Source organism: Heloderma suspectum, chromosome 12 (assembly GCF_057233095.1).
Source record: "Heloderma suspectum isolate Gila_16-S chromosome 12, 16-S_ref, whole genome shotgun sequence".
Classification (NCBI taxonomy): Eukaryota; Metazoa; Chordata; class Lepidosauria; order Squamata; family Helodermatidae; genus Heloderma; species Heloderma suspectum.
The window spans coordinates 33,514,212-33,528,837 of NC_139469.1; the positions used below are offsets into that span (position 1 = coordinate 33,514,212).

A 14,626-nucleotide genomic window follows, 5' to 3' on the forward strand; every position below is an offset into this window, starting at 1 on the left:
CAAAATATGCTAGCGATTAGATATGCATGAAAATAAAGGTCCTCACAACAACCATGTGAGGTGGGTTAGCGACTCACCCAAAGTCAACCACTGAGCTTCATGGCCAACTGGAGACTAAACCGTGATCTCCTGAATCCCCATCCAAAACTCTAACCACTACTCCACACTTCCATTTTGTTTTGTTTCACCTCATGCACTTTACTTGGGAGCAATACCCAATACACATACGTATTTTGAAAGTGCAAAGTTATCAAGGAAGATCCCAAGAACTCTGCGTGCAGCATTATATTTGGGGTCGGGGTGGGGGAGCCACAGCAGTTACCTGAACACTCAACCAACAAAATGGAACTCTCCAAAGCGTTCTCAGCTTTGTCACTGGTAATCAGGATGACACTCTCCTCTCCTTCGGTGGACCCCATGACCACTGGGCTCCCGGCGGTCAAAGCTTCAGGGTCAAATGCTGGAAAGAGAAAGTGAGAAGAAAACTAAAGGCACTGCCATTGATTTTCTGCCTCCACAGTAAAACTGACCAGCCCAGTTTTGACCAGTTACTTAGCCACCATGTCTGAGAGAACTGCGAACATACAAAGGGAAACATGAAGAACACATACAAGGAGCAAATTAGACAATGAAGTTGGGGGGGGGGGGTGTAACCCATGCTTCTACTCCCCGAGACTGCAAGGGGGGGGATTGGGTGCCGAATTCCCAATCCTCAGAAGGCCAGTTTTCATTCACAGAACCACGGAATCATGGATCATAGAATAGTAGGGTTGGGAGGGGCCTACAAGACCATCGAGTCCAACCCCCTGCTCAGTGCAGGAATCCAAGTCAGCCCATTCCTGACAGATGGCTATCCAGCCTCATGTTAAATGCCTCCAGTGTGGGAGAGCCCACTGCCTCCCTAGGGAATTGGTTCCATTGTACTATTGCTTTAACAGTCAGGACGTTTCTCCTGATGTTCAGCCAGAATCTGGCTGCCCATCACTTGAGCCCATGATTCCGTGTCCTGCACTCTGGGATGATGGAGAAGAAATCCTGGCCTTCCTCTCTGGGACAACCTTTCAAGTACTTGAAGAGTGCTATCCTATCTCCCCTCTGTCTTCTTGAGGCAAAACATGCCCCGTTCTTTCAGTCTCTCCTCACAGGGCTTTGTTTCCAGTCCCCTGATCATCTTTGCTGCCCTCCTCTGAACCCTCTCCAGTTTGTCTGCATCCTTCTTAAAGTGCGGTGCCCGGAACTGGACACAGTACTCCAGATGAGGCCTAACCAGTACTGAGTAGAGGGGAACTAGTACTTCCCGGGATTTGGAAGCTATGCTTCTATGAATGCAGCCCAAAATAGCACTGGCCTTTTTTGCAGCCACATCACATTGTTGCCTCATATTCAGCTTGCGATCGACAACAATTCCAAGATCCTTCTCGCTTGTAGTGTGGTTGAGCCACGTATCCCCCATCTTGTAACTGCGCATTTGGCTTCTTTTTCCTGGGTGCAGAACTTGGCATTGATCCCTATTAAATCCTATCTCCCCTCAGCCTTCTCTTCTCAAGGCTAAACACGCCCAGTTCTTTCGGCCTCTCCTCACGGGGCTTTGCTTCCAGTCCCGTGGTCATCTTCGCCGCCCTCCTCTGAAAGCCTGTCCAAGAGGCAACCCTTACAGGCGGCCTTTCCCAACCGAGATGCTTTGCACTACAGCTCCCACCAGCCACAGCCAGCACGGCCAATAGCCGGGGAGGATGGGAGTGGTAGTCCAGAGGATCTAGAGGACGCCAGGTGGGGAAAGGCTGCAGGCTCCTCGCTTACCCCCTTCCTCTCCCCACCCCACAGACAGACGGATTCAGGACCGTGCGACCCACTCACCTTCTGCCCGCCACTCCCTAGCCCCGCCGAGCGAGGGGCCGCCTCGCCCCCTTTCTTATTCCCCTCCCCTTCTGCACAGCCTTACCCAATCAGCGAGCAAGAGGCCCCCCCTCGTCTCCCCCCCCCCCGTTCGGCCTCCCGCCGCCGCCGCCGCCGCCGCCGCCGCCGCCGCCGCCCGCTTCCAACCACCTTCCGCGGCTTCGATTCCCGCGCCAAGCGTTCCAAGCAGCGTCACTTCCGGGCGCGCCCCGCGCCACTCCCAGCTCTGCGGTCTGCGAGGATGAGGCGCAGAGGTAAGAAAAGCAGAGTGACGCACCTCCTTGGGGAGAGCGCGCTTCCGGGTTGGCCTCGGACTCCTGTCTTGGGGGGCTGGGCGGGGGTCCCCGGGGCAGAAGGAGGCCGAGCCGCCCCTCGAAGCCCTCGGAGGGAGCGGGGGTTCAGAGCAGCGGTCTGTGGGCCGGGCGACAGCATCGCCCCCACCCCACCTCACCTCAGAAACAAGACACGGGGCGTCTCGTGTGGATGTTCGCCCTGCGTGTTTTTAATGGCTTGTGCGCGGCCCGGGGGTGCTTTACACGTGCCGTAAATAGATAAATGAAATTAAACGGGGGCGACTGTCTTTCTTACTCGGGCCCTATGAAAAAACGGGCGTGCTTCAGGGTAGCCTGCTGGGGGCCGCTGAGAAGCGTTCCCCAAGGTGCGCTCCGGTGGTGTTGGACTACAACTCCCATCGCCCCGGCCACAGGACCAGCGGCCACGGTCCTGCTAGGTGGGGAAGATGGGAGTCGCAGTCAGAAATCTGGAAGGCGCCTTGGGGAGAGAAGAACTGTGGCCAGCGGCGGCTCCAGGCTCTCGGGGGCCTCGGGCAAGACCTCGGGGCACCTGCGGCCTTGTCGCCGGCGGCTCCTGCTCCTCGGGATCCGCGCGGAGAACGGCCGGGTCTGGGCCCTGCGCGAGGTGCCCGTGAAGGCGGCAGGGCCTTGGCCCCACGGAAGCCCTGTCCGGAAGCGTGTTGCACAAAATGCTAGTGTCGCCCCCTGGAGGCTAGTCCAATTTGCCCCAAAGAGGAGAGTCAACTTCAGGCTGGGTCCAACTCGATTTTATTGTTTGCAAACAGTTCGACAGAGGAGCTCACGCTCAAAGCAGAGTCGACCCTGGGCAACCTCCGCGCTACAGTTTTATCACTTAGCTTGCATTCCTCAGCCAGCGTGTTACTTTTGATTGGTTGCCAGCGGTTTGCTTAGCAACCTTATCTTAGGGTTACTGTCTGCTCATTCCAGGCATGCGCAGCTCTTACAGTACTATGTGCTGCTTAAGACACATACAATGGCTTTTAGGTTACATTTTTATTACAATTCCCCCCTCAAAAGGCTTTTCTCAAATTTATACTCTCTTTGGTCCAGCGGTGGACTACGCACTTAAAGGCGCAAACTATTATTGCTGTGGCATTGACGGTTTTCTCTAAACAGCAAGTGAGGCCTGGGACGCCTTTGTTCTAGCTACTAGAATGCTGACAACAAAAACACTTTATTTTTTGAACTTTTGGAACTCAGTATTGTTCCGTTCATCAGGAACCCTTGAGACGAGAGCACCCTCTTTCTGTAGAGCTACTTGAGTCCTTTCAGGGGTTCATTATTCCAACGGTGACCTTCAGGTGGGTCAGCTTCCGGTGTGACCCTCTCTGGTGCAGGTGATGCCTTTATTCAGTGTGATGGATCCACTTCTTTTCTTTGGCGACTTTCATAGCAATGGGAGTGGTAAGTAGGATCTGAAACAGACCCTTCTGCTTCTTGGTAGGTGGTTCATCTTTCTAGGACTGGATTAGCACCCAATCGCTGGGATTGAGATTATGCACTGGAGCATCTAAAGGCCAGGATTGGTGCGGTGTCGCAAACCTGTGAAAACAAAACAGACTGCAAAGCAGTAACATAACCTTGAATCTTAAAACTTTTACTTTTAAATTCACATTTAAGCTATTAGCCATAGGTAATATTCGAGGTGGGCACTTATGGAACGTTTAAAAGGTGTCAATTTAATACTTCCCTTGGGGGCGCACCATACTCGAGTCAAGGTGATTGGCAAGGCCTGTGGCCTTTCAACTTAATCTTTTAACAAATTTTAATGAGCATTGTCTTTAAGGTGCGGTTCATCTTCTCAACTTGACTTGTAGATTGAGGTTTCTAAGGGGGGTGTAGCTTCTAGTTAGTTTGTTATGCCTGGGCCACTACTTGCGTCACTTGTCCAACAAAATGGGGCCCCTGATTTGATTCACTCTCTTTAGGTAACAAGAGCTTAGGGATTACTTTTTAACAGGATCTTGGCTACTGTCTGAGCAGTGCAGTCAATTGCTTTTATCATTACTAGCAGGTACCGATAGCCATGAGTCTGGGGCAACTCTGAAAAGTCAATTTGAAATCTCTGAAAAGGATAGTAAGCACATGGGCGACTTCTCATTTGAGCTGGGGGCTCAAACATCTTTGAATCATTTTTGAGGCACAAAGGGCAATCAGCCACTGTTCTCAGGTCTTGGTCTAACCTGAAGGAGGTGCTATTTGCCTCGGGCGCACCTAAAATTGGGGTGTTAAAGGGGGACGATCCCTTTATTAGCTAACCATAATTTTTGAACTTTTCAATGAGCGGCTTCAAGCCTGCACAGGTGGCTTTTTTCAGAGGATACTGCCTCACGCACACAGGGCTCTCCCTTTTTAAAGAAGATTTTAACTGGTGTCATGCATTTGCTTGGGCAGGGGTTCTGTCTGCCCACACACATGGATCAACATTCTCTAAAATCTCAGTCTCTTTGGCCTCTGACACAATCTTGATTGCTTGAAAGGCCATTTGATAATTTGAGCCCTGCATTGCTGGCAGCTGTACTACAATCTGATTATCACTGAAGAAGATTTTAGCTTGCAGTTTTGTTAACAAGTCCCGCTCCATGAGGGCAACCAGGTATGCAGATGAAACTACAAAGGCATGTTCCAGTATGTTATTTCCAGTCTTTGTGAGGAGGGGCTTACACAGGGATCATAGAAAATGTGGCTCCAGTATCTACTAGGGCTTTATAGTCCTCGCCACCAACCCTTACTTTTACCTTGGGATTCTCCCGAGCATTTGTTCGTAGGGTGGTGGCCCTTCAGCTAGACTCCCCCCCACTGGAGGACCCTGCCAGCATTTGGCAGCCTTCAGGGTGAGTCTCTTTTCTTTTTTCTTTCAGCTCTGGACAATCTTTCTTTTAATGTCTCTTCTCTCGGCAATACGCACATTTATTGAGCCTCGGTCGGCCCTTTCCTTTTCTGCCCCCGCCCCCTCTGGTCGCTTCTGTGCTCTCAAGCTGCTGTTTATATCTCCGCCCATGGTGGCTGCCAGCATTGCCTTTTCCTTTTTCCAGGAATGGCACTTTTTTATGTGCTCTCATGTGCACCATAGCTCTAAAAACTTTATGATCTGGGGTCTGATAAGGCTAAAGCAGGCGGTGATATTAAGGCTTGCTTCAATTTAAGAAAAGCCTTTTTTTATTTTAATTGTCCACTTCTAGTGGGTAATATTTTTGTTAAAGCTTCATACGGGGGCTTCACCCCTTTTTATGGCTACTATAGCCTCCCTCTTGTAACAGGCACACTTATCTTTTGGCTTGCCTGTTCTGCAAATCATGTTTTAAATTCTCTGTGCCATGCACCAGTTTTAACTCTTTGTTTTCTCTGCAAGTTAGGCTGTTTGCCATTGCTTCGACAGAGACTTGCTTGCTTAGATCTTACTAATTTCAACGACACAAATTTGGAATAAGCTTTCTTTCTTTTTTTTAAGCCTTTTTGTCTGCTACTTTCTTCTGCCTTCTTTTATACCTTTTTCATATCATTAAAATCTAACACCATGACTGGAAAACATTTGTTTTGTATAGTAGGGCATGGTGGAGCAGATCAAACCATTATACTGCTCCTCTGACTGCATGGTCAGGGCCCATCAAAATTAAGGGAAGGGCGTTCTCATATGTGGAAAGAGTTCCAAGCCACCATTTTTGCATCGGCAACTCCACACTGCATGAGTTTTGGCAGAGTGTCAGGTTTGCCTCTGAGCAAATGGAACGTCAGAACAGTTCAGATTTTGAGAAAGAGCTGGAACACATGGGGCAGGAACTTTCTTAGGCTTCAGAAACACAGCTGGGCTTAGAAGTATCACGGGAGAGTGGGGGACTCTCTCTCTCTCACCTCTTAAGTTAAGAGAATTTGCTACCCCCTTTTTAAAGGGAAACTAACTTTCGTAGTTTCTCTTTGAACTTTTTGAAGGCTGTTTCCTTTGTAGTCTATGAATCTCTAGAAATTTGTGTCTGTATGCTTCATTAGGGTAAATGAAATCAAAGCCTTGGAAATCATAGAATCATAGAATAGTAGGGTTGGAAGGGGCTTACAAGGCCATCGAGTCCAACCCCTTGCTTACTGCAGGAATCCAAATCAGAGCATCCCTGACAGATGGCTGTCTAGCCTCGTCTTGAATGCCTCCAGGGTGGGAGAGAGCCCACCACCTCCCCAGGTAATTGGTTCCATTGTCGTATTGCTCTAACAGTTAGGACGTTTCTCCTGATGTTCAGCCGGAATCCAGCTTCCTGTCACTTGAGCCCATTATTCCGTGTCCTGCACTCTGGGATTACTGAGAAGAGATCCTGGCCTTCCTCTCTGGGACAACCTTTTAAGTACTTGAAGAGTGCTATCAGATCTCCTCTCAGTCTTCTCTTTTCAAGGCTAAATATACCCAGTTCTTTCAGTCAAATGCAGCTTTTTATCTGAGTGTTGAAATCACAAATCAAACTGTACACTGAGCTGATCACAAACAAACACACAATCTACAACAACGGGAGTTTAAGGCTATGACAAGCCTCACAGTACTTTTTACGGCAAGTCTTTAACTGGCCAAAGTTCCAGTCCATGTGCAGAGTGCCTCTAACAAAGAAGGCTTTGGGCCATAAAGAAGGGATGCGTTTTAACAAAAGCTCTGTGTCTCTTCATCAGTTCGAATGGGGAAGGTGTAACCTTACACCTCTTCTAGATTCCTCCACAGATAAGAACAGAGCAGTGCTGCTCAGCTTTCCAGCTGTGATGCTTTTCTTGTTTTTTTTTGCAAATCTCACTCTTTTGTCAGGTCCTCACAGACACCTTCCAGCCTCTCTGCTTGCTAAGGCTAAACCAGCCGCGGCGAAGGGGGGTTAGGCAAGTCCCCCTTGGCTCTGCTCTGAGCAGGCTGACAGAGATAAGCTTACACAGACCCTGATATTTTAAGAACTTGCTCTGTCTTTGTTTCTTGGATTTTGCCACAGTCTTTAAGTCGTCAAACAAATCTCTTTCTTCAGAAGTTGCAACTTTTTCAACTGCTTTTGTTTCTTCTAACAAACTTGGATACGGTGGCAGACAAACTGTCTCTGGAGGGCCCCCTCCCTCCCCCCAACAACCTCTCCTCCCAACCTAACAGGCCGAATCAGACCGGGGGGAGCTCAGGGCACCTTGGGCAGGGTCTCCCAGTCTTCAAGCTCCTTCCGTGGGGCTTGAATCAGGGAGAACAGGGGCTTTGGGCTTCACCTCGGAGCATACCATCATGACTTTACAATATTGAACTTTATATTCAACCTTTTCTCGCCTTCAGTGGATTTTGGTCTGCACTCATCCAAATGCTGATAACCTCACTTTCCCTGAGGCAAATTTATCTCTTACTGCTTGATTCAGACACCACCCGGGGTCTCCTGCCCCTGTGGTCCTTTGCCAGTAACACATTTACACATTTACACTTCTGTAACTAAGGGGGATTCTTTCCGCACCAATTCAACCAACCATCAATATAGGCGAATTGATCCCATTGCCCATTATTCACCACATTTTTATATACAGCATTTACAAGATTTACACCAAAGGATCCTATGTCTGGCCCACTAATTCCAAATGCTGTCCATTCCAATTGACAGAGTGTAACCAGCTTGCCTTTCGACATCTTAGTACACGGAGTCTGACAAACCTCAGACGCTTGACTTTGCTAAAGTTCTTTAGCATGCATCCCAAGGGAGTGGCAGAGCTTTCTGAACGGGAGCTACCCGCCCCCATTGTGCCTACCTCTATTTGAAACCATACACGGAGCCTGACAAACCTCCGACGCTGACACGGAGACTGACAAACCTCAGACGTTCACACAGAGTCTGACAAACCTCAGACGCTCCGAAGGCAACTCAAACAGAAAGACAGAAGGGAAATCAAGTACTTACTCTGCCCAGCACCCTAGTGCCGTCTCTTCAGACCCGTTCAGCCTGGTTGACTCAATCAATGGAGTCCACGCCTTTAACCTCCTGGGTGTCCCGACCCCCGTTCTCTGGTGCCGTGGCAGACCTCAAAGGCGGTCCGGCGCGCCCCACAGGCACCTTTGCCGGTTCTGTCGTTTGACCCCAGGGTGGTCCAAGGGACTCCTGGCTGCTCGCCAGTTTGTTGCACAAAATGCTAGTTTCGCCCCCCGGAGGCTAGTCCAATTTGCCCCAAAGAGGAGAGTCAACTGCAGGCTGGGTCCAACTCGATTTTATTGTTTGCAAACAGTTCGACAAAGGAGCTCACGCTCAAAGCAGAGTCGACCCTGGGCGACCCCCGCGCTGCAGTTTTGTCACCTCAGTTTGCATTCCTCAGCCGGCGTGTCACTTTGATTGGTTGCTAGCAGTTTGCTTGGCAACCTTATCTTAGGGTTACTGCTCACTCATTCCAGGCATGCGCAGCTCTTACAGTACTATGTGCTGCTTAAGACACATACAATGGCTTTTAGGTTACATTTTTACTACAACTCCCATCAGCCCCAGCCTGCACGGCCAATGGTCAGGAATGCTAGGAGTTGTAATCCAAAACATTTTGAGGGTACCAGCTTGGGGAAGGCTTGTTTAAGCTGTTTGCCTCAGCCAATGCTCAAGCTGTATATTGGTAAATAAACTCAAATATTACAAAATGCCACTAAGCCTCCAGTGGCCTCCTTTTAAAGGAAACCAAACCCAGGTCAACTGCTGCGCCCCTAGGAATTTCCCACCACTCGGGGAAGTAGCTATTCAGAAGTAAGCCCCATTGAGTTCAATGGGGCCTACTCCCTAAGTGGGCATAGGGTTACAGCTTTAAGGTTTGGTCTCCTACTCCCCTGTTGCTAGGCAATGTCTCACAGACCCTCCACAAACACTCTCTTCCTTCCCCTCTCCCCCCACAAGAGGATAGCTTTCTTGAGTCTAAAATGACACAACACCCCTGTATAGCAGGACTGTATTATTCCCCCCAAGTTCAAATGGAATTGTTGGTCTCTATGTACTGTATCTGGTTCTGCTGCTATATTTGGCTGCTTTTTGTACCTGTCCTTGTTTTTGACGGTGTGATGTTGTTATTTGATTTGCTGTTGCTCCTGTTGTGATCTTAATTGAATTTATTTCGACTGTGTGAAGTCGGACAGCACGCTGCGTGCAGTCTGCTGTCTTGGGAGCTTTTAAAATATAAATGAATATTTAAAACTGCCTTTTTAAACATTATTGCGATTCCCTGGGAACCAGCAGGGGATGATGATGAAAAGGGTAAATATCTCATATATAGCAACTGTTTTGATCTAAAGAGTGTAAGCTGTGTTGGTCCACAGAGTGTCACCGAGTAACAGCACATAAGGCCCACATAAGTAGGGCCACCCACCTCTAGAACACCCTCTCACACGTTGTTCAAGAGGCAGAATGTATGTCGAGCTTTCCATGTCTCCTGGAAACATATTTGTGTACATAGGCTGCGTTCATATGTCCCTTTAAGCCATGGTGGCTTAATAAGCTACTCACCATTCTTATTTAGAAAATAAGTTACTGTTATGCCCCATACAATCGGCCAAATAAGCTACTGGGAGTAGCTTATTTTCCCCACCCTCTTCCCTGCTCCTTCTCCAGTCCTCCCGCTCTGCCAGATAGTATCCCAGCTTCCCTTCTGTTGCAGTTTTCATGGAAAAGTGAGCAGTGTCTGTCTCATCACGGAGGGCTATAAATGCAACACTTCGCAGTAGCGGGATCAGGCGATCAGAGGAGGCTGTGCTGTACCACGCACCTATGTTCCCCTGTTCCGCAGTTGCCTCTTCTTTTTCCATTTTTCACTGTAGTGATCAGGGAGGTCTGTCATTGTGTGACTTAGCTGTAGCACAGCCCCACGATAGCGCGTTCAGAGAAGGCTGTCATTGTACTGGGGAAGCCTGTACTCTACTGGCCGTCTTTGCTTTTTCATGGAGAAGTGGCCAGAAAAGGGAAACGGGTGAGGGCTATAACTCCTTGGCAGTTTGCTGGAATGGGGCAAAACAGAACTGGTGGGGTGCGCCCATGTGGAGCTTCCAAAAGCTGTAGTGGATAACTGTGCAATCTTCTTTGTTCATGGAAAGTACGTATAAAAGTAAAAAGGGGGGTGGGAGTTGTAACTCCCTGACAGTTTGCTGGATTGGGGCGAAATTCCACAGTCCCTCATGGGGAGCCTCCACATGCTGTACTGGATAACTGCACAATTTTGCTTGTTCATGGAAGAGTGAGCAGTTTTCCCCCCTATTCACCTATTTTCCCTTATTTTGCAGTTGCCTCTTTTTTTCCTCCTTTCCACTTTTGCACATTCACAGATTGGCACGGTAGCAATCAGGGAACTTTTCCTCTACTTTTTCTTTCTCCTAGTCAGAAATGCGCAAATTAGCATTTGCACATTTTCACAGTAGCGATCAGGGAGGTCTGCCATTGCATGACTTCACTGTAGTGTGGTAGCACGACAGCAAGATCAGGGGAAGCTGTCATTGCCAGAAGGGAAGGCTGTACTGTAGTGCAGATGGTCAGAACAGAAAAAAGGAGGTGGGAGCTCCTTGACGGTTTGTTGGAGTAGGGTGAAATTGCACAGCTGAAGTCCCCTCATGGGGACCATCCAAATGCTGTAGTGGAAAATTGCAAAATTTTGCTCCTTCCAAGTTACACATAAAACAAAGTAAGCCGTGTTGGTCCATAAGGAAAGTTCCAAAATCCACAGGTCCAATCTACATGGAAACAGAATGAGAAGTGGTTATATCCAGATTTTCATGAAATCACTTTGGTCTGTCAGGGGCACATGAAACAAGAAAAGCGGAGTATACACTACAAAAAAACCCGCTTTCACAGGTCAGACAGCACTTGAAACCCCCATACTTTGGGCTTGGGTGGGCATAGTAGAACTGAACGTCATCAGCCCTTTAGGTGCTGCTCAGCAAATGAGAGAGGCGTCTTCCCCAACCATGTCCACATTCCCCTGCTCAGGGAAGTTTACTGGAGGCACTGGATTAAGCCCCTGTACTTTACCCCACACCTCTCCCCTCTCATCCACCATTGGGATATTGTGAAAGATTAAAAGATACTGCACTATTGTGATTGGGAAAAACAGATTACATACTCTGAATGGGTGAAGCAGCTGCTGCACTATTGTGAATCGGAAAAACAAGCTACATACTGTTAATGGGTAAAGCAGCTACTGCGCTATTCTGAATGGTTGAAACAGCGCTACTGCGCTATTAGCAATGGGAAAAACAAGCGGGATACTGTGACTGGGTAAAGCGGCTACTGTGCTAGACTACACATTGTCAGTGGGAAAACAGCACTACTGTGATATCGTGAAAGGTTGAAACAGTGCAAAGTAGTGCTAAGTGGGAAAGAAAACCTGTGTCCAAAAGCTCCCTACTGTGAATGGGGAAAAAGAAGGAAGGGGGGAAGGGATGGCCCCACGCCTTGGCCAGGTCACAGCCAGATCACAGAGACATGCCCAGGATTTAAGGTGGGGGGATGAGGCACACTGCAGGGAACCATGTGGGAGCTGCATTTAAGGAAAAAAGACATACTAAAAGGCCTTTCCGAAAATGTGCCTTTTCCAGAAAGAAGCTGTGGGGTGGCTGCAGATTGGCAACAGCATCATCTGTTGCAAACGACCCTGAAGTGCTCTTGCTCTGCACTAAATTGGCTGTCTGTAAATCTTTCTTACCTGGGAGTAAGCCCCATTGAACTCACTGACACTTACTTCTGAGTAGACATGTAGAGGATTGTGTTGAGAATTCTGGCGGTGACTGCACCATCTCATGCACTATGAAACTATAGTGATCTATGAAAAAGGAGCAACGAATTACCTTGCAAAGGCCCCTGTTTACTAGGGCTGTGCACAGACCTTGCACTTCACTTCGAATGCCACTATGGACTCTCCTAAGCAGCCCCGCTTCAGCTCGGACTGATTCACACCCCCTCTGCTTCGACTTGGTTCCAGATCCAAAGTGAGATTCGGATATCCGGACCACTTGGTTTGGGCGTTTCCCCTGTGCCTTGCATGGGAAAACACAAATGGCCATGACTTTTTCAGTTTTCTAGATCAATACATGAAACTTGGTGGCCTCTCTGCTGACATGGAGGAGATCCCACCTGCCAAATTTCAGGCAGTTTGGCCCAGTACATTTTGTGCTAGGTGCAGCTGAAATTTGAGGTTTTCCACAAAAACTCTCAAAGCAAAGAGCTATACCTCTCAGCGCCACGCCACCTCCGCCTCCTGCCTGCTCGGTGGTCTATGGCCATGTTTCCATGACAATGGAAGCCGAAGCTAACGGAAGAGTACCGTATTTTTTTAAAGGAATCAGCTTTGCTGCGATGTGGTCCACGCAGGGCTCCATGAGCAGGTACTCCGGAGCAGTAAAAATCACTTCACAGAACATACTTCCTGGTGGGGGTGGGGGTTGGAGTGAACGTCATCTGACTGGCAGGTGTGCTCAACCAATAAGAGAGGCTTTCCCCCTCTCTCTTCCCCTTTCTCCTTTCCCCTGAAAGTTCAGATGCACCTGCATTTCAGGAGCAAGCCTCACTGAGCACAATGGGAGTTACTTCCGAGCAGACACACATATGCTTCTGCTAGGAAAGACAGCAGCAAACACAAAGGGGACTGGGTAAAACGAGGATCCATAAAATCAAAAAGGGAACCTCATGATTTCATATGATTTTTAAAATGGAGACCCACAAAACCACCATCCAATCACAAAGCACATCTGCCTCCATGGACTGAACCAGAAAAATCACAGATTTGCCACTCGTGGGCACAGCCATAGCTCAAAAATGTGGCTCCTTGGCAGGGATCCTCCTGATTTCATATGATTTTTGCAGAGCAAATCCCCCAACCCCCCATCATATCACAGAGCACATCAGCCTCCATGGATTGAACCAGAAAAATCACAAATCTGCCAATCGTGAGTGCAGCCACAGTGGAAAGAATTGGATTTGAGGCAGGGATTCTTAGGGTTCCTCATGATTTTACAAGAAAGATACCCCCAAACACCGTCATTTCACAGAGCACATCTATGCCCATGGAGTGAGTGACAAAAAACATAGATTTTGGGGCTTCATAGCATCATCTTGTTATAAAGCGATGCCCAATTCAATATGGATCCTCTGAATTTTTACACTGGGTCCCCCCTGCCCAACCCCCCCCAATCAAAGCACAGAACTCATCTTTGTCCTAGTATGCACATTAAAAATCCCAGATCTGCTGCTTCCCAGCAGATCCCAGATCTTCTACTTCACCTCAAATGGTGTGAAAAATCATATGAAATCAAGAAGATCCCTGCCTCAGATCCCTGTTTTTGTGCCGTGGCTGCACCCGCAAGTGGCAGATCCGTGGTTTTTCTGGTTCAGTCCACGGAGGCAGATGTGTTCTGTGATATGATGGTGTTTTGGGATATGTTTCTTGTGAAAATCATGAGGATCCCTGGGGATCCCTGCCTTAGATCCCTGTTTCTGCACCATGGCTGCATCCACGAGTGGCGCATCCGTGATTTTTCTGGTTCAGCCCATGGAGGCAGATATGCTCTGTGATATGATGGTGGCTTGGGGGATTTGCGCTGTAAAAATCATATGAAATCAAGAGGATCCCTTTTTGATTTCATGGATCTTTGTTTTACTTTCTTTGACAGCCAACCAGGTAGGAGGATGAAGAGGTACGTCGCATGCCCCCGCCCCCACGCTAGCCTTCTCCTGCTCACGAGGAGGAGACAGCTAGTGAGCGGTGGGGACGTGTGCCTCGCCTCTTCCTCCTCCTGCCTGGGCGATTAACAGTGCTTTTTGCACAAGTGCTGTGAATCGCCCATATACTCAAGATTCATGGCGCTTTTTGCATATAAGTCTATGTGCATATAGACTTCCAATTGCCATGTTTTTTAAAAACATGGCGACCGCAGCGGAGGCGGAGGGACCAGCGAGTGGAGCAGGGGCTGGGGCATTCAGAGAACCGGAACGGGGGTGGGTTCTCACATCCCTAAGTAACACCACTAGAATGATCTGTCTCTGAAATGTAGCTGTTTTTCTCCAGTTAGTCAGTCTTCCCCCCTCCTCCACCACTGTCTCTGACTGGAGATTGCTGGGTTACATTCGGCCCTGATTTGGCAACTAGAGTTTCCATTTACCAAAGCTCCCTCCCTCCTCCTCCTCCTCCCTCCCTCCTCATCCCCTCGCTGAACTTTATTGAGTTGATACTTTTGGCGGCAGGCTGTCTGGGTTGCTCAGAACAAATCACCGAGTTGGGTTGAAAGACAAGCACTAGCTGTCAATTGCTTTCAGGGCTCAATACAAGGTATTGGTTTTAACCTTTATAGCCCTAAATAAACAAACAAACATCTAAGAGACCACTTGTCTTGCTGGTATTATGATCTGCATAAGAAGCCCTTTTGAGGCCACCATTACCCACGGAGGTCCATTTCCCAGGCACACAGGGCTTGTTCATGT

General features: G+C 48.6%; 1 protein-coding gene across 14 annotated transcripts in view; it reads right to left on the minus strand.

Annotated features, from left to right (window-relative positions):
* LOC146336785 (uncharacterized) overlaps nt 1-2,348 on the minus strand; it is a 44,429-nt gene extending 42,081 nt beyond the window's left edge. For 3 of the 14 annotated variants that reach the window (XM_084818991.1, XM_084818986.1, XM_084818990.1), the window contains exons 1-2: nt 1,943-2,075; nt 323-460 (exon numbers count right to left, since the gene is read on the minus strand). In XM_084818991.1, the coding sequence (XP_084675117.1) occupies nt 323-419 (97 nt within the window). In that variant the 5' untranslated portion in view covers nt 420-460; nt 1,943-2,075. The other 11 variants (XM_084818988.1, XM_084818987.1, XM_084818984.1 and 8 more) reach the window with 8 other exon arrangements.
* Nucleotides 2,349-14,626: the final 12,278 nt, after the last annotated feature.